Consider the following 22638-nt stretch of genomic DNA (forward strand, 5'->3'; position numbering starts at 1 on the left):
TTCTTAGCAGTGATAGCATAAAATGTGCAAGACATAAGTGAAAAGTTACTTCTGACAGACATCCAGGCAGACAAGAGAAGCTATGCGAAGTAGAACTGTTTGCACTATGATTTCGCCCCTTCGCTAAAGCAGGAGCAATACCTACATCAGCCCTTTTTGTTCATGGTCACTATCACAAGTGACACCAACCAAACACAGCAGGAAAATCCCTGCTTTCAAATAGCGAGGAAATATCAGACGTCTCTCCAACTAAGTCTTCTATTTTACCGTTTTACGTGAAAAATAAAGCTAGATTTAAAAAGCAACAGTAAGAAATCTCTTAGCGAATTCCTTGAGACGGTAGAAGTAATGCTAATTTTCGGCTGACCGGAAGAAGAAACAGCATCCAATCGGGGCCCGTTTCTCAAAGGCCAATCAAACTTCACCTTACTTGCTGGTGCTGGGGAAAACGGACCTGGAGGTCTTTGTCTGCAGTGTGTGGCTGCTGTTACCTGAACAGGGTTGCACACCTGCGGCTCTATTTTTTCTCTGAGCGCTAAGGGACGAGCAGTTTGGCCTTTTCCACCGTTGGCTAGATTTGCTTGTATTGTTTCTAGCCACTGCTCATGTAATGCACTCCCTTAACCAGGAAATTAAAGCGTTCTCCCGGAATAATCTCAGGAAGCAATGTACCAGGGTGACAACGCTAACTGGAAAGAAAATTATAGAAACATGGAAAGATGCCAGAATTCATGTTGTGGAAGAAGTAGAGCCGAGCAGTGGGGGTAGTTGTGGTTATGTGCAGGACCTTAGCTTGGACCTGCATGTTGGTGTTATTAAGCCTTGGTTGCTCCTTGGTGAGTATATCGATTTGCCACTATCTCGTTGATTCTTTTTAGCCGTATTACTTTCTCATTCCCCCCACCCCGCCATGTGTAATATTCTGTTCTATCCGCTATCCTGCTGAAAAGTTGAAATGTTTCCTTTTTTAGATCTGGAACATCCATTAGCTGGCCAGTGATGTTTCTGCACCACAATCCATCCACAAGAAGCATAGATTCTGGTAGCACATGGCACCTGGTATCTGGATTTTAGAAAAGCTTTCATCCTGTTTTTTTACTTCTCTGGAGGGCAGCATGTTAATGTTGTATTTTCTTGGATTATAAATGAACATAGCCTTAAAAATCATCATATTAAACAGAATGTTTTAATTAGGTAAAACTACAAGTGGCAACGTTGTTAAGGTTATAGACAAGTTAATACTTGAAATAGCCAAGTGATTGTCATATGGAGTGCATGGCTCCTGTAGCCATATTAATCTATGTGCCTGTTTTTGGAGTGTTATGGGGAAATTGTGTTTTTATTTATAGCTATGAGCCTGATAGCTTTATGCTTTCTTGTATGATGGAGAATATTGTTTCCCTATACAAAGCATGGTCCACAAATAGCAAATGAAGCACAGTTATGAAAACACAAATTTGCTAGCTTGGAAGGATATGTTACGGTATTCTTTAAAAAAAAAAAAATCAGCAGTGTGTTCAAGTAGGTGTTCATTTAGGAATGCAGAAATTAAGACTTGAAAAGATTAACCATTTCCCAGTATTTATGCAGCCAAGCCATTCTTGAGTAGAAGGAGCACTGTACTGGGAGTCAGAAATAGCTAGGTACTACTGTGAAGTGCACACAGCATCTCCTTTTAAAAACTCTCTGAATTAGGGATTATCAGCTCCATTTTACAGGTGGGAACTGGATTTAACAATGGTTAAGTAACTTCCACAAGGTAACATACCTAGTAAATAACAGAGCTGGGCATCAGGCTCAAGTCTGAGCCACTCCTGCTCTACATCATCATATAGATTGCCCCGGAGAGTCCAGGTTTTCAGTCCTGCTCTACCTCTTAATAGATGAACTAGCCCAAGTCATTTATTCTCTCTGGTCTTCCAAGAAACCATCTGTAAAACTGAAGTAAAGGTATCTGTTTCTCTCATAGGGCTGTCCTGAGGTTGTGAAGTTTTTGAAACAAACTAATGGCAGTATACATAGGATTTGTTATTGTGTTATGATTACATGAGTTGCTGCATGAGCTATCTTTAACTTCAAATAAGTATCTCCAACCAGTTTCTGAAGCCCAGTGAAAAATTAAGGGATCATTTAGCAAGTCTGAAAGGTTCACTCAGGACTTGCACACCATATCTAGGAAAGAAAATATGCTCAGGTACATTTTTCAGTTATTTGCCTTCCATCGTAGTACCAATGGTTTAAAATACCTATGGTAGAATTTTAAAATATTTCACTCTCACAAACTTTGTGATTTTTTTATCTAGACTTATCCAGAGTGAGCTGATCAAGGTAGTGTTCTCAGATTGGCGTTGGAACCCTTCCCACAATCCTGGGAGAGTTCTGGGAGAGACTTCTGAAACTAGTCCTTAATATGGTCTCCTCTTTGGGCCAGGAAATGGGATATTTTTGTCAGGTACAACCACCTTTCCTGTGAGAGGTAGATGGACCTTTTTCGGCCTAGTAACAAGTGCCTTATTCCTGAGGGACCCACAGATGATTACATCTTAACTTCTTCCACATGAATGATGCAGTGGTTGTGTCTGACCAGACTAGGTTTCTCTCTGGACATGGGGTTTGGTTCTATGTTGCTTCAAAGAGCTTTCTTTATCTCTTCAAGCATCACAACTCCCATACAGCACTATATGAAATTAACTTTTTTTGTTGTTGGGGAACTATAATCTTTTTCAGTTAGCTCATTAATTCAAACCAGCTTCCGCATTCCAAAAATCTTATATAGGCCCTTGATCTAACAGGTTGACAAAAAAGATCTTATTGAGCATTTATGTCCTAGGATTTGCAAGTTATATTTTTACAACAAAATCACTAGGACTTTTCTTAAAACCAGCTTAATTTTTAAAAGTAGAAAATTCCATTTCTCTTGGGTAGTTAAAAGTTACACATATTATTTGTTGTATACATTCTGTTAAGAAGTCCCTACCCTTCTCTTTAATTCTAGGTGAATATCTTAGGGTCCTTTATAAGGTTATGGAAATTTCTGATATTTAGGAAGCCCAATATTCTTCGGAGGTGGATAATACATTAAACTTGCATAGCTCTTTATTTTGTACAGTTCTTCCATAAATATTGTTATTTCATCCACATAGTAATTTATGCTCTTGTTTCTATTCATTTATGAATGTTCACTCCTACAAATTTTCTCAAATAAAACATTTCTCTTTTGAATATCATTTATTTCCTTTTTCAATAATAATGCTTTTTCTTTTGGTTGGTTTTTGTGATGATGAAAATAGTGATTTATAAATTAAGACATACTACATCAGAATTTATACAATAGTTAGTATTTTCACTAAAAGAATCTTTTAAACAGAAACAGGATTCTGGAGATCTTAAGTAGCTATTTTTTATGATACATATGTTATGATTGCAAAACACTGAACTTGTTAGAAGTCCCAACTCCAATAGCATGTAATATATATCCTTTCTAAATTAGTTACCTCATCTTTATATTCCCATAATAATCCTTGGGCAAATAATGAATATTAGTGGCTTGTAAATATCAAGGTAAAATAACTGTAAATTGTTGTTATTGGCTCTCTTTGTTGTTTCTTATTCAACTTTTTAATTATTTTCAAAACTATCCTGTAGTAAAGTTGACTTGGTATTCAGTGCTGTGGTTTTTTTTTTTTTTTTTTTTTTTTTTTACTTCTGTGAGTTTTAACATAATTATGATTCATGTAGCCACTTTTATAATAATAAAATTCTTAAAATTTGTATTTGTTTTTAAAAATTAAGATATGCATAAAAGGATAACATTCTACTTTTTTAAAACAAAGGTTTAAGTAACACATTATCATAATATATGATTCACAGTGTTTATTTCTTTTAACCATGTGTTTTTCCAATAAGAGCTTACCACAGGACTGTAACACAAATCAACAACTTTAAATTGGAGGAAAGCTGATGTTTATATCTAGAATTTAGAGAGAATTAACTTGAACTGTAATACTAAGTATTAGATGAAACACACAAGCCAATTACCTGAAATCCATTTATGCTAACTAAAATTGTTTCCCCACACTATTAACACTAATATAATTTTCTTATTTGAAAAGGCAGAGCACAGAAGTTGTATTTTTTTTTTTTTTTTTTTGGCTTCAAGAATACTAAATTTGTTTCAATATGGTTCATATTCTGGAAGGGACTTTCAAAATGGGATAGCTAATTCTGAAATATATAATCAACCTGTTCTGTTTGGTGTATGTTCAATGGAAATGATCTAGGTATCCAGCTTTGATAAGTGTAATAATGATGGTTTAGGGTTCGAAGAAAGAATTTCATTTATTCATGTTTGGTTTTTTTTTTTTGTTATTGTAAGAAATAGGCAGAGTGGAATTAATTATTATTTAAAAGATGATATGTATTTAATTTATTTGAAGCCATTTTTCCCCTGGAGGTGGTTAGGACTTCCTGCAGAAAATTGAGAAATTATTTTTTTAATTTAAGTATTTCAAATGTGTAGAAAATTACAGACAATAATATAACAGCTGCATATCCACCATCCAGCTTTAACAGATATTAATATTTTGATAGGCTAACTTTTAAGTATAAAGTTAAATGTAGGCTCAGTAAGGAGCCCGCGAGTTTCCGATTACCAATTACCAGGGGAATACTGGCCAACCAGTGGATTTGCTGGCTTTTCAGCTACCTAAAATCACATAACAGAAGCTGGCAGATTCCCCAGATAGGTAAGGTAAGAAAAACATTGTTTATGGAAATGGATCCTAATCTAGAAAAGTAAAATACTTTAAATCTTTAAAAAAGAAATGCCCTATATTTTTCAATTGTGTAACTCACTTTATTTTAACTAATAATCTCATGTTTAAACTTGGTTATTAGCTAGAGTCATTTTCCAAGTTTGGTAGATATGGGGAGCCAACTTTAACAGGAAGAAGCTGTAAAAGGGGATAGCCCTATTGGTGCAGGGAATGTGGGTGGAATCTATAAACCCAGCAGTGTTTGCTCTAAGCTATTAGATATTCCTAAACCAGAGTCATTTTGTGAGTGTTTTTTTAACATCTTTTTTTAAGTTACAAAAGTAGTAGATATTGGGGTGCCTCAGTGGCTTAGTTGGTTAAGCATCTGACTCTTGATTTTGGCTCAGGTCATGATCTCATGGTTCTTGGGTTTGAGCTCCATGTTGGGCTCTGCTCTGACAGCACTGATCTCTCTGCCCCTCCCCTGCTCTCTCTGACTCTCAAAATAAATAAATATTAAAAAATCTTTTTTAAAGAAATAGATATGTAGAGTAAAAATACAAATGAGTGTAAAGAAGAAAATCACCTGTGATCCCACTATCAACATTTTGTTCTATATCCTTCCTGTTCATTTTTAGGCATATACATATTTTTTGTTTTCACAGAAATGGATGATGGTGTTTTGTAATATAATAGTATTATCACCTAATATGTTGAGAATATATTTCCATGGCATAAATATTCTTCTACATTCTTGTTTGTTTGTTTGTTTTAAGTAAACTCTGCTCTCAGCGTGGGGCTCAAACTCATGACTACAAGAGTCACATGCTTTACCAATGAGCCAGCCAGGTGCCTGAGCATTTTCATTTTAATGGGTGTATGTATTTAACTACATAATAGTATCATATTTTATTTAACCCAACCCCTATTATTAGGCTTTTTGTTGTTTTTTACTCATTTTGAGGGTTTGGAGGTTTTTTTTGTATTATAAACAATACTACAATGAACATCCTGATGGCTAACCTTTGCAACATCCAGGGCTTGCAAGAAATTGTTCGAAGTGAGATTTCAGAGTATGAGATATATACAAGATGAATATTTTGTAATGAGTAGTTCCAAATTGTCTTTTAGAAAGTTGGAATTAGGTCCTCCCAAGTTGCATTTTTTATTTTTTATTTTATTTATATATTTTTTATCTTAGAAAGAATGCATGAGCATGAGCCGAGGAGAGGGACAGAGGAGGAGAGAGAATCTTTTTTTTTAAATAATGTTTGTTTATTTTTGAGAGAGAGAGAGCACGCAAGTGGGGAAGGGGCAGAGAGAGGGAGACAGAGGATCCAAAGCAGGCTCTGTGCTGACAGCAGCAAGGCTGATGTGGTACTTGAACTAAAAAACCACGGCACCATGACCTGAGCTGAAGTCGGGCTCAACCAACTGAGCCACCCCGGTGCCCCACTTTTATTTTTATTTTTAAAAATTATTTATTTGCTTATTTATTGAGAGATAGAATGAGAATCTTAAGCAGGCTCCACGCTGAGCACGGAACCTGACACAGGGTTCAATCCCATGACCCTGGGATCATGATCTGAGCCGAAATCAAGAGTCAGACATTCACCTGACTGAGCCATCCAGGTACTCTCCGAGTTGTATTTTTTAAAATAAATGAATAACTAATAGAATTCCTGCAAAAATTATATTAAAAGTCCAGATGATTATTTTCATGTTGAAGGTGATATGATTTATTTCTTATAGGGTCACAAGATGCTGCTCACGATCTGGATACTCTGAAAAAGCACAAGGTAAAAAAAATGCTTCAGGTCTGCAAGCCATGTATAGAAAATATTTTAATTGTTACATTTGTTTTTTTTATTTTAATTTTAATTTTTTTGAATATATTAAATTTTTAAAAAATAATTACTATTATTTTCTAAATTTACATCCCAAGTTAGCATATAGTGCAACAATGATTTCAGGAGTAGATTCCTTAATACCTTTACCCATTTAGCCCATGCCCCCTCCCACTACTCCTCCAGTAACCCTCTGTTGTTCTCCATATTTATGAGTCTCTTCTGTTTTGTCCCCTCCCTGTTTTTGTATTATTTTTGCTTCCCTTCCCTTATGTTCATCTGTTTTGTATCTTAGATTTCTCACATGAATGAAGTCATATGATATTTATCTTTCTCTGACTAATTTAGCTTAGCATAATACCCTCCAGTTCCATCCACATAGTTGCAAATGGCAAGATTTCATTCTTTTTGATAGCTGAGTAATATTCCATTATATATATATATATATATACACACGCATATATATATATATATACACACGCATATATATATATATGCGTGTGTGTATGTATATATATATATATATATATATATATATATATATATATATACCACATCTTCTTTATCCTTTCATCCGTAGATGGACATTTGGGCTCCTTCCATACTTTGGCTGTGGTCAATAGTGCTGCTGTAAACGTTGGAGTTCATGTGCCCCTTTGAAACAGCATACCTGTATCCCTTGGATACACACCTACTAGTGCAATTGCTGGGTCGTAGGGTTGTTCTATTTTTAATTTTTTGAGGAACCTCCATACTGTTTTCCAGAGTGGCTGCACCAGTTTGCATTCCCACCAGCAGTGCAAAGGAGATCCTCTTTCTCCACATCCTCGCCAACATCTGTTGTTGCCTGAGTTGTTAGGGTTAGCCGTTCTGACAGGTGTGAGGCGGTAGCTCATTGTGGTTTTGATTTGCATTTCCCTGATGATGAGTGATGTTGAGCATTTTTTCATGTGTCAGTTGGCCATCTGGATGTCTTCTTTGGAGAAGTGTCTATTCATGTCTTTTTCCCATTTCTTCAATGGATTATTTGTTTTCTGGGTGTTGAGTTGGATAAGTTTTTTATAGATTTTGGATACTAACCCTTTATCTGATAATGTCATTTGCAAATATCTTCTCGCATTCCATCAGTTGCCTTTTAGTTTTGCTGATTGTTTCTTTCACTGTGCAGAAGCTTTTTATTTTGATGGGGTCCCAGTATAGTTCATTTTTGCTTTTGTTTCCCTTGCCTCCAGAGACGTGTTGAGTAAGAAGTTGCTGCAGCTGAGGTCAAAGAGGTTTTTGCCTGCTTTCTCCTCTAGGATTTTTAAAAATTTTTATTAAAATTAATGTTTTTTATTTACTTTTGAGAGAGATAGACAGAGACAGACAGTGCAAGCAGGGGAGGGGCAGAGAGAGAGGGAGACACAGGATCTGAAGCAGGCTTTAGGCTTGGAACTGTCAGCACAGAGCCCAACAACGGGGCTCGAACTCAAGCCCACATGATCACATGTGAGATCATGACCTGAGCCGAAGTCAGACACTTAACTGGCTGAGCCACCCAGGCACACCTCTTCTCTAGGATTTTGATGGCTTCTTGTCTTATGTTTAGGTCTTTCATCCATTTTGAGGTTTTTTTTTGTGTATGGTGTAAGAAAGTGGTCCAGGTTCGTTCTTCTGCATGTTGCTGTCCAGTTTTCCCAGCACCACTTGCTGAAGAGACTGTCTTTATTCCATTGGATATTCTTTCCTGCTTTGTCAAAGATAAGTTGACCATATATTTGTGGATGCATTTCTGGGTTCTCTATTCTGTTCCATTGATCTGAGTGTCTGTTCTTGTGCCAGTACCATACTGTCTTGATTACAGCTTTGTAATACAGCTTGAAGTCCAGGATTGTGATGCCTCCTGCTGTGGTTTTATTTTTCAAGATTGCTTTGGCTATTCGGGGTCTTTTCTGGTTCCATTCAAATTTTAGGATTGTTTGTTCTAGCTCTGTGAAGAATGCTGGTGTTATTTTGATAGGGATTGCATAATTGTTACATTTATTTAGGAAACTAGTAGTCCATTTCAGAATTTAATTGGTAACATTCTGGCTGTCATTTTAATAAAGTTGCAAAAATTATTATACCTAATTAAAATATATGGATTTATAATTCATCTTTCCAATTTTATATTCTCTCAGTCTCCCTTCACGGACCCTCACGAACCTGACTTTGAGGCATGTTTTCTTGCCTCTGCTTATGTACTTCCTTTGTGTGGGATAGACTTTCCTCTCTTCTCATCCAAGACATACCCATGCCTGAGTCCCAACTCAAATACCACTTCTTCCCCAATGCCATCTTCCCCCACCCTTCCCACACAACTGATGTGATTTATTACTTATTTTAGCCCTCTATTTTGTCCAGCAGTGTTTTGGCATCATGGAATTGCTGTGGTTTATTAACATGAAGCTTCTGGAGCAGAGGGTAGAGGAGAGAACAACAAATAAGCACCTTCAGTCCAGGGTATAATGTGCTTTGATGGGGAAATGCAGGTGCTACTGGAGAGCATGTGAGATGATGCCCTCCATGTCTGGATTGAGTTGGGTTGGGTAGGGGATTGTAAGGTCAGGGAAGTGATGAAAGAAGTGATATTGAAGTTTGCTCTGAATGGGGTGGGGAGGGAGCAGACAGAAAAGTGTTCAGGTAAGAGAAGTGGTTTGTGTGCAGCTCCAGAAGAGAAAGGCTGATGCTTTCAGAGACGGAAAAAAAGTTCAGTAACCCTGGAATAGAGAGTGACAAAGAAGGATACCAAGAAACAAGGCCAGGGATGTAAGCATGAATCAGATCACAAAAATCCATGTAAGCCTGGGTAAACTGTTGGACTTTATCCAAAAGTATGTGAAAGTCTTTACCCAGGGAAGTAACAGGATCAAATTTGCAGTTTAGAAAGGTTGCTTGGTAGAGGCCATGTGGAAAATAGAATCGGAGTGTTGCATAAACTAAAGACGGGAAGAGTAGTTACAAGGCAGTTGCAGTAATAGTTATAATAATAACTGGCTGACAAGAAGAGATAATAGCCTGGAATTGCATAAGGATATGAGAAGTACTGTGTTTCCTAATAGCATCCATCTTAGATCAATATTTTAACATAAGTAGGACAAGTTTCAGAGTCTTGTTTACACTAGCAAATTAATACTTCTCAAGAGAAAAAATGGAAACTAGAAAAAATGATAAAATTTATTCATTGGCAAATGTTTCATTATCTATCCCCTTTTATGATACACTAGTTCAAATTCACTTTCATCTGGTGATGTGAAGCAAGCAGGTGTTTAAAAGATCCTCCTAAGGTAAACTGACCAGGTGAATAGAGGGTTTATTGAAAAATTTAGTGACTCTACAAAACATGATTATTGATTTAAATGTGTGGCACATTTCAAAGGCATATTATTCTAAGACTTAAGTGCTATAATTAATAGAAATTCTTTTGAAGATCATTTCAGAAATTTCATTAGGAATTTCATTTTAATGTTTAGATATAGTAATAATAGTTGCTTTGTTAATAAGGTACCCAAGTGCTTGGTATGTGTCCAACAAAGTACTATGGAAGATAGAAAACTGAAACATGAAACGTTCCAAGTTACTTATTGATGCATTGTTTATTAACAGCAAATCATTGACAAAAACTCACATGTTCATAGATAGGGAATTGGTTAAATAATAGTACACTCACACTACAGAACTATATAGCTATAAAAAAGAACACCAAAAAAAAGAGTCTGTAAATACTAATCTAAAAAAAATTCCAGGACATTTATTTTTTATTTATTTATTTTTAATTTTTTTTATTCTTTATTTTTGAGAGACAGTGAGACTGAGTGTGAGTGGGGGAGGAACAGAGAGAGAAGGAGACACAGAATCTGAAACAGGCTCCAGGCTCTGAGCTGTCAGCACAGAGCCTGACGCAGGGCTTGAACTCACTAACCGTGAGATCATGACCTGAGCTGAAGTCGGATGCTTAACCGACTGAGCCACCCAGGCAACCCTTACTTACATATCTATGTCTATGTCTATGTCTATGTCTATGTCTATGTCTATGTCTATGTCTATATCTATATCTATATCTATCTATAGATAGCATAGATAGCATATAGTGCAATAATGATTTCAGGAGTGGATTCCAGTGATTCATTCCCTATGTATAACACCCAGTGCTCATCCCAACAAGTGTCTTCCTTAATGCCCCTTACCCATTAAGCCCATTTCCTCACCTACAACCCCTCCAACAACCCCCAGTTTATTCTCTATATTTAAGAGTTTATGTTTTGCCCCCCTTTCTGTTTTCATATTATTTTTGCTTCCCTTCCCTTATGTTCATCTGTTTTGTATCTTAAATTCCACGTATGAGTGAAGTCATGATATTTTTCTTTCTCTGACTAATTTTGCTTAGCATAATACCCTTTAGTTCGATCCATGTAGTTGCAAATGGCAAGATTTCATTCTTTTTGATTGCTGAGTAATACTCCATTGTGTGTGTATGTACATACACATACCACATCTTCTTTATCCATTCATCAGTAGATGGACATTTGACCTTTTTCCATACTTTGGCTATTGTAGGTAGCGCTGCTATAAACATTGGGGTGCGTGTACCCCTTCAAAATAGCACACCTGTATCCCTTGGGTAAATAACTAGTAGTGCAATTCCTGGGTCGTAGGATAGTTATATATTTAATTTTTTGAGGAACCTCCATACTGTTTTCCAGAGTGGCTGCACCAGTTTGCATTCCCACCAGCAGTTGAGCACATATTTAAATGAGAGGAGAACCCAAGGTGTTGTCTTTGTGTAAGAAAGGGAATAAACAAATTTGCCTGAAGATGCTCTAAAAGAATATACAAGACTCCAACAAAGGTGGTTACCATTAAGGTAGGAGAAAACGGAGTAGATAGGGACAGGGTGAGAGCAAAACTTTGTTTCTTTTTTATAATGTTCTGATTTTTGAACCAGTTCACAATATGTAAGTTTACTAAAATTAGAAATAATAATGCCTATATGTGAGGATTAGGTGAGATAACTTATAGGCCTAGCATACATTAGGTTTGCAATAAAGTGGTTTTTCTTATTATCCCTATTACAAAGGGCATCCCAAGGGCAACCATTGTTAGGACCTCCATACCTACATTTTGGAAGTATGCTTAATTACTACAAAGGGTTTTAGGCTGGGTCCCCATCACCACCACCACCTGTGATTCAGTACAATTCTTTTCTATCAGGCCCAGTCAATACACATATAAATTGCACTTCCCAACAGCTAAACTACCCAGGCATTGGTAATCCATAATATTTGTAAAGCACTTTTACCTTTCAAGAGGTTTTCCTAAGATTCTCATTTGGTTTTCTCCATAATCCTGTGAAGATACATAGGTAATAGGTAATAAGTTATATATATCTTATATTGTGTGTGTGTGTGTGTGTATATATATATATATATATATATATACACACAATTTATATATATAAATTTTATATATAAATTTATATATATAAATTGTGTGTATATATATATGCACATTGTATGTATAGATACAATATATATATTGTATTTATATATATTGTATATATTATCCAGGGCAGAATCATATAATCCTGGTCAGAAGTACACTGGCAATGAGTGAGTTGACATAGACAAGACTTCACTGGGGAAAGCAGAAGGACATTTCAGACTTTATCTTCTAAAAATGTTCTTACCTTTCTAGTTTCTCCCATCTCATCTCTATATAAGAATGTCTCTTGAGTAGACATTTGAGGTTTTTTCTGTTGTCTGTCTTCTACAAGGCAGTTAGGTCAGTAAATGAATGGCCTGTGGCTCTGTCTTCATGGGGCCTAGCTCCCGGAATGTTTTAATCAATGCTCTTTGGGTTGGGAGGCACAGAAACCCCAGCAAGAAAAGAGAATGTGTGTATAGTAATTTAGGGGGAATCTCTGGAATCTGAGGGCAGAGACTGGCTGTGCTAGAGAATAGAAGGCTCTCCAAGATGGTCCCTCTCTGCTGCTGGCATCATGGCCCCTTTCTGCACAGGTATCTACTCTGTTCTTATTTAGGAGCAGAAATTCTTCAGCTTCTTTGGGCACATAATAGAAAGCAGCTATCTTAGACCTCTCAAGTTTGCGGACCATTCAGCTGTCTTATGTACCTATTTTAAATTTCTGAAAATAATTTGATCAGTGTTGTTTAAGTCTGGTGTCTGCCTCAATCTAGTTAGCTGTACTAGGTGGAGAAGTGGGGCGCTGCCAGAGCCATGTCTATGAGGGTAGTGGAGGCAAGAGAGGCAGAGCTGGAAGATACTCTAAAGTGTGTAAGGGGCACCTGGCTGGCTCAGTTGGTGGAACGTGCGGCTCTTGATCTCAGTATTGTGAGTTTGAGCCCCACTTTGGGTGTAGAGCTTATTAAAATAAATAAACTTTAAAATTTTTTTTTAAACGTTTTATTTTTTTTTATTTTTATTTTTTTTTTCAACGTTTTTTTATTTATTTTTGGGACAGAGACAGAGCATGAACGGGGGAGGGGCAGAGAGAGAGGCAGACACAGAATCGGAAACAGGCTCCAGGCTCCGAGCCATCAGCCCAGAGCCTGACGCGGGGCTCGAACTCACAGACCGCGAGATCGTGACCTGGCTGAAGTCGGACGCTTAACCGACTGCGCCACCCAGGCGCCCCTAAACGTTTTATTTTTGAGACAGGGAGAGACAGAGCATGAACAGGGGAGGGTCAGAGAGAGGGAGACACAGAATCCGAAACAGGCTCCAGGCTCTGAGCTGTCAGCACAGAGCCCCACGCGGGGCTCGAACTCACGGACCGCAAGATCATGACCTGAGCCGAAGTCGGCCGCCCAACCGACTGAGCCAACCAGGCACCCCTAAATAAATAAACCTTTAAAAAGTTTAAAAATTAAAAATAAAATACGTGTGAAATACATGAAAATATCGAGATCAGGTAAAACCAAACACCCATGCTAAGAAAGAGAATATGGTGAGGCATGTCATGACAAGAAACAGTGCCCTATTTTCTTGATCCATTTAACTTTTGGATTCTTTTAATTAACCTTCCACATGGCCCCTTCCATATGCTTGGTAGACTGTAGGAAAGGAGCTCAAATGCATAGATGGGTAGAAGGTTGCTTTTGTGGACCATTTGAAAGAAATGACCATCCTTTCAACCAGACTAATTCATTGGAGTCTCTAGGTTTGAGGCCCTGTGGCACTGACATTTTAAAAGTTAACTGGGTGATTCTAATGTGCAGCCACACTTGAGAACCGTCATACTACTAAAGAATATGAAGGAAAATCGGAAAATAATTATTGAAAAAGAAGTCTGTGTTATTGATGTACTTCCCTTAATCAAGTTTTTTATATGCATATTCATTGATTTATCCAACAAATATTTTAAGTACTTTTTGTGCTAAGGTCATTGCTCACACACAGTGCTTACTCATAATACTGAAGAAGCCAAACATGGTTCCTCCCCTCATGGAGTTTCTAGTACCATGAGGGAGACAAATAATGTCAAAGTGGTAAGAGCTATAATTAGGGCAAGTAGAGGGTGCTGTGAGAGTGTACAGAATTAGCCCTTCTGGTGAGGGATGAGGCAGTCAGAGGAAGCTTCCTATAGGAAGTATTATTCAAGTGAGTCATGCTTAAGTTGTTTGTTTATTCTTATTACAAATCTCAACATCTCATTCTCTTTTTAATTAACCTAATTTTAATTCATTAGAGAATTTTTAAAAATCATCTTTTTTTTTTCCCCTTTAAGGTGACACATATTCTCAATGTTGCATATGGAGTTGAAAATACTTTCCTCAGTGACTTTATATATAAGAGTATTTCTATATTGGATCTGCCTGAAACCAATATCCTGTCTTATTTTCCAGAATGTTTTGAATTTATTGAACAAGCAAAAATGAAGGTAAGTTTTATTTTGATCTACAGTTCTTCAAAGACAGCAATTTTAAAATACAGGTCCATTATCTAAGCTTTATTCTTTTTCTGATTAATACATAGAGAACCATTATGAAATTTCCCCTCCAACAATCTTTTAACTCTTACAGCTGTTTAGTTCTCTGATATTTTTTTTCTCAATGAGATAACTTATTTTTTATTTTTTAAGTAATCTCAATGCCCAACATGGGGCTTGAACTCATGATCCTGAGATCAAAAGTCACATGCTCTACTGACTGAGCCAGCCAGGAGTCACTCAATGAGTTACTCACTTTTAACCTTATTATATCATCTTCCTAGGGCTTCCTGAGAAATGTTAGGAGATAAAATTCTCCATTTACTGAATTTTCCTGTGTTTATGTTTACTTAGATTTCCTTTGATGGTTTATAACCACCTGCCGTATGGGATAGATACTAGTATTGTCCTTTTAGTGTATTTATGAAGATTAATATGCATTCATTTTTATGGCTGTGATAGGGATAGTGAATCTATGCATTTTTAACAATAGAAAATTATAGGGTACTCCAGGACTAAATGTATTGCTTTACTGAGATTGTGTGAAAATGCTGATCAGAAGCTGTCCGTTGGTTCTCTGACTTTAAAAGACCAACAGATAATATAATACTTCAACATTGGTAATAGATCCAGGTCAAACTGGGCTTCTAAGTTAGCTGTTACCAGTAATTATACCTTGAAATGACACCATTTTTAGTTAGTATACAATTCTTACAAAATTTATGTGAGGTAAATAGATGGGAATGTAGAAGCACTTAGAAAAGTTTATTCTCCTAGAGGACCTAACACTTAATGACATGAACATTAGAATCCAGCTTAATTGAATTCTGGCTAATGATTTCCCTTCTACCTTTCTCCTCTCATTTCTCCGTCTCTCTCCCTTCCTTTTATTTAGTAATATTTAATGAATGCCTTACGTGCCCAGTACTATTCTAGGTACTTTCCTTTAGATTATCTGAAAAATGTAGAACTGTTCACCTCTCCCTTTCAGCTTTGTTTAATAGCAGATATTTAGACTAAAGAAAACAAAGAGGTTTTCTAATTCAAGCCCTAATATTGGCCAGTGTTTTCTCTTATGAAAGATTTTATAGGGTCTAGATGATAACATTCCAGTGTGCCAGTTGATAGTGTCAGAAATAAAAATGATAATGTTTCTGTATTAGCTGCTTCTCTAAGGCGATGTGAGATAGGCCTTAAATGGTAAAAGAAAAATTTAGGCATAATCCATATTGATACTCATCATTAAAAGATACGTACATGTTGCAAGTAAAATGTGAAAAGGGTAATAGTTAATTAAAAGGGTCCTTTGCTTGGGTTTCCTAAAAAAACAGAACCTGAGACAAAGATTAGTAGCTGATGGTTCATTTGAGAGAATCGATGGGTGGTGAAAGTGGGAAGAATGGGAATCGATTCAGGGACTGATGGGAAGCAGCACAAGATGGTGTGTTCACCCTACTGAGCACAGCCGCACAGTTGAGCTGACGGTGAAATAGCTGCGTGCTCAGCACATATACCTGCTTTACCACTTAAGGCATCTCCAGGCAGGGAGTACAAAGGAACTGTACCTCAGTATAGACTTTGGGAGGGAAAGAAGAGAGAATTTATCTGCCTGGCTCTCTGTCAGCTCCTGTTTTCCCCTGGGGAAAAGTTTACCCATGGGATGGTAACTAATCCCACAGTTCCAGGTTACAGCACTCCTCCAGCAGCTGCCTTGAAGCCAAATTCAGTGGCCTGTGGTGTAACTTTTCATCCAAGTTCAGAAGCAGCAAGAGAATCCAGAACTTGGGGTGTACTTGTCTATGCAGAGACCATAATAGGGAAGAGCCAGGCCTTCTTAGGCAAGCAAAACTCATTAGGCCTAAGGGGGTGGTTCCACAGAAGTGGAGGCTGAGATGGAGCAAGCTTGGGGCCCATGAGATAATAACACTAAGAGAATCTGAGGAGGTACCTAAAATGTTTCTACTACAAGATGTATTAGAATTCCACAATTTGTTCCAATCTCTCAAGCGTTACATCTTACACCACAGTTGTAACCTCAGCCAGTATTTCCTTACCCTGAAAATTCTTTACTGTTTAGATTAATACTTTTTAGTTTCAGCATTAGCATTCTTTTTTTTTTTTTAATTTTTTTTTTTAACGTTTATTTATTTTTGAGACAGAGAGAGACAGAGCATGAATGGGGGAGGGTCAGAGAGAGGGAGACACAGAATCTGAAACAGGCTCCAGGCTCTGAGCTGTCAGCACAGAGCCCGACGCGGGGCTCGAACTCACGGACCGTGAGATCATGACCTGAGCTGAAGTCGGCCGCTTAACCGACTGAGCCACCCAGGCGCCCCAGCATTCTTGAATTTTCTTCATTTTTTTTTTTTCTGGAAGAGATCTTTTCATAACCTCGTCTGTTGTATATGCAGGTTTTATTAAATGTGATTACTCAATGAATTGTGTATTTCAAAACTACCTTTCTAGGCCATAGTTTCTTGTTTTATCTTTTTACACACAGCTGCCAAATGGAATCTCTTCTATTTCCCCATGTCCTTCCTCATTCTGTGGTTGTAAAACCCTGTTGTTTGGTTTCTCTGTCTTCCTCTATCTCTGACCCCAACATCAGTTGTTAGGTATATGCCTTAAGTAACAGAAATACACATGAGAGGAAAGTAGCAGGGTAACTTCTATAGCCTCAGGAGTTCTTTTATGAAAATTTACTTGTCTTCCCCCCTTTTTTTAAGGTGTAAAAGGTTTTGTTTGTTAATATGAAAATGTGTTATTTGATATTCCATGTTTACTTTATTACTCATTTTATAAGATGGGATTTCAAAGACATGATGTAAATAAGGTATGTCACTGTAGAAAAATTGGAAAATACAGATAAGTAGAAATTCGCCCTACTTAAATCATTTAGACATAACTACTGTTAGCAGTTTGGGAAATTTTTTTATATATCAGAAGACTCACTTAAAAAAGACCTACACTTGGCTCAGTTAATCTGCCAACAAATATTAATTACTTATTCTGAGAAGATATGAAAGATACATAGTGCTTCCCTCAAGGAGCTTGCAATCTAGTTGAAAAGCTACTCCTAACAGCACGAGAACACAGAACACTTGATAAAACAGGTACACTGTCACACAATTCCTGTCTGCCCAAGGCAAAATGGTGATTCAAATTTTTAAGAGAACACTTTCTTCTTAGCAGAACAAAATTAATTTTTTTTCTTAGCAAACATTTATGGAATATCCACTATGTGCCTAAAATTGATTAATTGATTATTCCATTCATTGCTCACAATGAATTGTATTTTGGTAATTGAATATGTTGAATCAAGCAAATTGATAAAATGAATATTTTTATTTTATAATTTCAAGTAGTATAAGAATGTGCAACTGATTTAACAACTTTCTAGGTGAATAATGAAGATTTTTGATTGATTTTTATTGCAGGATGGTGTGGTTCTTGTTCATTGTAATGCAGGAGTTTCCAGGGCTGCTGCAATTGTAATAGGTTTCCTGATGAATTCTGAAGAAATCTCGTTCATCAGTGCTTTTTCTTTGGTGAAAAATGCAAGGCCTTCCATATGTCCAAATGCGGGCTTCATGGAGCAGCTTCGTACATACCAAGAGGGCAAGGAAAGCAATGAGTGTGACAACATATAGGAATTAGAAAAGGGTGACAGTTCATGAGTTACATTCCAGCAGATAATGGACAACTGTAATTTCTGAACTGGCCCCCACAGCCACCTGTCCCCATTTTTGAAGAGTAGACTAGTAAAAACTTCCTTTTGTCTTGCGTTTTTCAAGTGGAAGTGGAGGTTAATTGATTGTCTTGAACTAGTGTACAAATATGTTTTTAAATCATGTCATGTTTTCCTTGGTATTATAATGTGGGATTGGATGCTTCTTTGATTTGCTAAGAGGAAATAATGTGTTACCAATAATTGGTTTCTGTAGAAGAAAAAGGTTTACATTTGAAATCTTTATTAGAGCATGAAAAGATTAAATCAGTTGATGAAGACTTTTAGTATTTTTCTATGCCAGCAACCACTTCCATGAAGGGAAAAACTTGAAGTGCTACTTGACTTACTATTTCAGAGGGAGGTAAATTTCTATGTAAAGAATTTGGGATTAAAAACTAATATGTTAAACCTCCCAAAAGAGATAACCAAAATCTGAAGGTTGACACAATATAGGCATACTTTGTTTTATTGCACTTCACTTTATTGTGCTTCACAGACGATTTGTATTTTAGAAATCGAGAGTGGTAACCCTGCATCAAAGAAGTCTTTGGGCACCATTTTCCCAGCAGCATTTGCTCACTTTGTATCTCTGTATTGCATTTTGGTAAATCTCACAATGTTTCAAATTTGTTCATTATAATTGTATTTGTTATGGTGATCTGTGATCAGTGATCTTTGATGTTACTGTTGTAATTGTTTGGGGGGGGGGGTGCCATGAACCATGCCTCTGTAATATGGTGAACTTAATTGATAAATACTGCATGTGACGTAACTGTTCTACCAGTTGGCCCTTCCCCCATCTCTCCTTCTTGGGCCTCCCTATTTCCTGAGACACAACAATATTGAAATTAGGCCAATTAATAATCCTACAATGGCCTCTAAGTGCTCAAGTGAAAGGAAGAGTCGCATGTCTCTCACTTTAAATCAAAAGCTAGAAATGATTAAGCTTAGTGAGGAAGGCATGTCGAAAGCGGAGATAGGTCGGAAACTAGGCCTCTTGCGCCAAACTGTTAGCCAGGTTGTAAATGCAAAGGATAAGTTCTTGAAAGAAATTAAAAGTGGTACTCCAGTGAACACGCGAATGATAAGAAAGCGAAACAGCCTTATTGCGGATATGGAGAAAGTTTTAGTGGTCTGGATAGAAGATCAAACCACCCACAACATTCCCTTGAGCCAGAGCCTAATCCAGAGCAAGGCCTTAACTCTCTTCAATTCTATGAAGGCCGAGAGAGGTGAGGAAGCTGCAGAAGAAAAGTTTGAAGCTAGCAGAGGTTGGTTCATGAGGTTTAAGGAAAGAAGCCGTCTCTGTAACATAAAAGTACAAGGTGAAATAGCAAATACTAATGTAGAAACCGCAGCAAGTTATCCAGAAGATCTATCTAAGATCATTAACGAAGGTGGCTACACTAAACAACAGATTTTCAATGTAGATGAAACAGCCTTATATTGGAAGAAGATGCCATCTAGGACTTTCATAGCTAGAGAAGAGAAGTCAATGCCTGGCTTCAAAGCTTCAAAGGACAGGCTGACTCTCCTGTTAGGGGCTAATGCAGCTGGTGACTTTAAGTTGAAGCCAATGCTCATTTATCATTCTGAAAATCCTAGGGCCCTTAAGAATTATGCTAAATCTACCCTGCCTGTCCTCTATAAATGGAACAACAGAGCCTGCATGACAGCACATCTGTTTACAACATGGTTTACTGAATATTTTAAGCCCACAGTTGAGAACTACTGTTCAGAAAAAAAGATTCCTTTCAAAATATTATTGCTCATTGACAATGCACCTGGTCACCCAAGAGCTCTGATGGAGATGTACAACGAGATTAATGTTGTTTTCATGCCTGCTAACTCAACATCTATTCTCCAGCCCATGGATCAAGGAGTCATTTCAACTTTCAAGTCTTATTATTTAAGAAATACATTTCGTAAGGCTATAGCTGCCATAGATAGTGATTCCTTTGATGGATCTGGGCAAAGTAAATTGAAAACCTTCTGGAAAGGATTCACCATTCTAGATGCCATTAAGAACATTCGTGATTCATGGGAAGAGGTCAAAATATCAACACTAACAGGAGTTTGGAAGAAGTTGATTCCATCCCTCATGGATGACTTTGAAGGGTTTAAGACTTCAGTGGATGAAGTAACTGCAGATGTGGTAAAAATAGCCAAAGAATTAGAATTAGAAGTGGAGCCTGAAGATGTGACTGAATTGTTGCAATCTCATGATAAAACTGTAATGGATGAGGAATTACTTCCTATGGATGAGCCAAGAAAGTGGTTTCTTGAGATGGAATCTACTCCTGGTGAAGATGATGTAAAGATTGTTGAAATGACAACGAAGGATTTAGAATATTACATAAACTTAGTTGATAAAGCAGCAGCAGGGTTTGAGAGAATTGACTCTAATTTTGAAAGAAGTTCTACTGTGAGTAAAATGCTATCAAACAGTATCGCATGCTACAGAGAAATTGTTCGTGAAAGGAAGAGTCCATCAATGCGGCAAATTTCATTATTGTCTTACTTTAAGAAATTGCCACAGCCACCCCAACCTTCAGCAACCACCGCCCTGATCAGTCAGCAACCATCAACATCAAGGCAAGACCCTCCACCAGCAAAAAAATTACGGTTTGCTAAAAGCTCAGATGATGGTTAGCATTTTTTAGCAATAAATACTGTATTTTTAAATTAAGGTATGTACATTGTTTTTTTAGACAATGCTATTGCACACTTTAAATAGACTGCTGTATGGTATAAACATAATCTTTATATGCACTGGCAAACCACAAAATTCATTTGACTCACTATTGCAACATTTGCTTTATTATAGTGGTCTGGAACTGAACCCACTATCTCTGGGGTATGCCTGTATTTCTATAGAGGTTACAGTGTTCACAAAGTTTTTATGTCCTTTTATGAAAATGTACCTACTTTTCATTTTTATTTTTAACTTAATTCTATTGCCTGTATTTATTTTTTTTTCTTTTTAAAACTTTTGTATAGATGTTCTCTCTTACATGATTGTGACCTAATGGTTCTTCAGGTAATCTAGTAGTCTTTTACAGTATGTTTTTTATATCCTAGCCTTCTGTTTTGGGTTACATGTCATAATTTTTGGTATCCTTGGGCCTGTGAGAAAATGTTTTACACTGAAAGATCATTTTTTAGGTGTAATTGTTCAAATCTGTTTTCCAGTTTGGTATTCTAGAGAACGTATTTTTAAGGAAAGAAGAGTTATGGTTTTGTAAGAAATTTTAAGTATTTTGTTAGAAAGCCTAAAATCATGTACAATTTTATCTCTGGCCAGAGGCGTAATAGTTTTCTTTTTCTTTTTTAATTGTCTCCATATTGGCAAGGCTGAACTCTGTACATTATAAATTTGCTTAAAGATATTCTTTGAATTATTCAGAATAAAGTGTACTTAAAATTAATTATAATAAGATAGAATTTATCTAATAGCTTTCAAATAGCCTTTCATGACTTAGAAAATTTCATTGACATCTAGATTTTATTAAGAAAGTCTTGAGCTCTTCTTCAGTAACACATTACAGAGAGCAAGGACATTCCTAGGTGTAAGTGGGAAAGTGCACATTGAGTATATTTGTGCATTTGAGAAGGCAGTCTTTCTTATGCTGTCATGATCAAAGAGTAGAAATGATAAATACAAATTATGTTTTGAGATTGCTTGTAGCCTGGCAAGATGCCATTACATGCAAAGCTATGAACTTTGCTTCTGTTGAGAAGCAGCATAAATGTAATCAACTTACAGTGAGCTCTTTGAGGCAGGCCAAGGAGACAGAATCCTCCTGAAGTATGAGACTGATCTGTAATGTTGTCTTTATGGTCAGTATTGCTGAGGGTTTGCTAAGTGAACCTTTTCTTTTCACATGAAAGCATTTATTTAAATACATTTTCTTTTGCTAGGTGTTCCTTAGTTTTCAGCCATTAAATGTTGTGAAGCCTTGACTAGAACTTGTTCATAATGGATAGTATATTATTTATGCCTCTGGTTTGTGTGCTTAGTTGTTGCCTATAGTTATCTGGTTATGGTGCAAATGCATATTTTCTGTATCATTTACAGAAGTGCTTTGAACATCAATACTTTTTTAAATGTTAATTTATTTTGAGAGAGAGAGAGAGAGAGAGAGAGAGAGAGTGCACACATGTGCGTGAGAGCTGAGGAGGGAGAGAATGGGAGAGAAAACCCCAAGCAGACTCCACACTGACAGCACAGAGTCTGACACTGGTCTTGATCCCACGAAGTGCGAGATTACGACTTGAGCCAAAATCAAGAGTTGGAGGCTTCACTGATTGAGCCACCCAGGTGCTCCTCAGTATTGTCTT

General features: G+C 36.8%; 1 protein-coding gene across 1 annotated transcript; it reads left to right on the forward strand.

Moving 5' to 3' along the window:
• Positions 1-459: 459 nt before the first annotated feature.
• Positions 460-19150, forward strand: DUSP19 (dual specificity phosphatase 19). The gene is made up of 4 exons (XM_042949341.1): positions 460-836; positions 6507-6553; positions 14367-14519; positions 18005-19150. Exons 1-4 carry the CDS (start codon positions 611-613, stop codon positions 18215-18217), a joined length of 639 nt encoding a protein of 212 aa, XP_042805275.1. The 5' UTR covers positions 460-610; the 3' UTR covers positions 18218-19150.
• The last annotated feature ends 3488 nt before the right edge of the window (positions 19151-22638 follow it).

This window comes from Panthera leo, chromosome C1 (assembly GCF_018350215.1).
Source record: "Panthera leo isolate Ple1 chromosome C1, P.leo_Ple1_pat1.1, whole genome shotgun sequence".
Lineage (NCBI taxonomy): Eukaryota > Metazoa > Chordata > Mammalia > Carnivora > Felidae > Panthera > Panthera leo.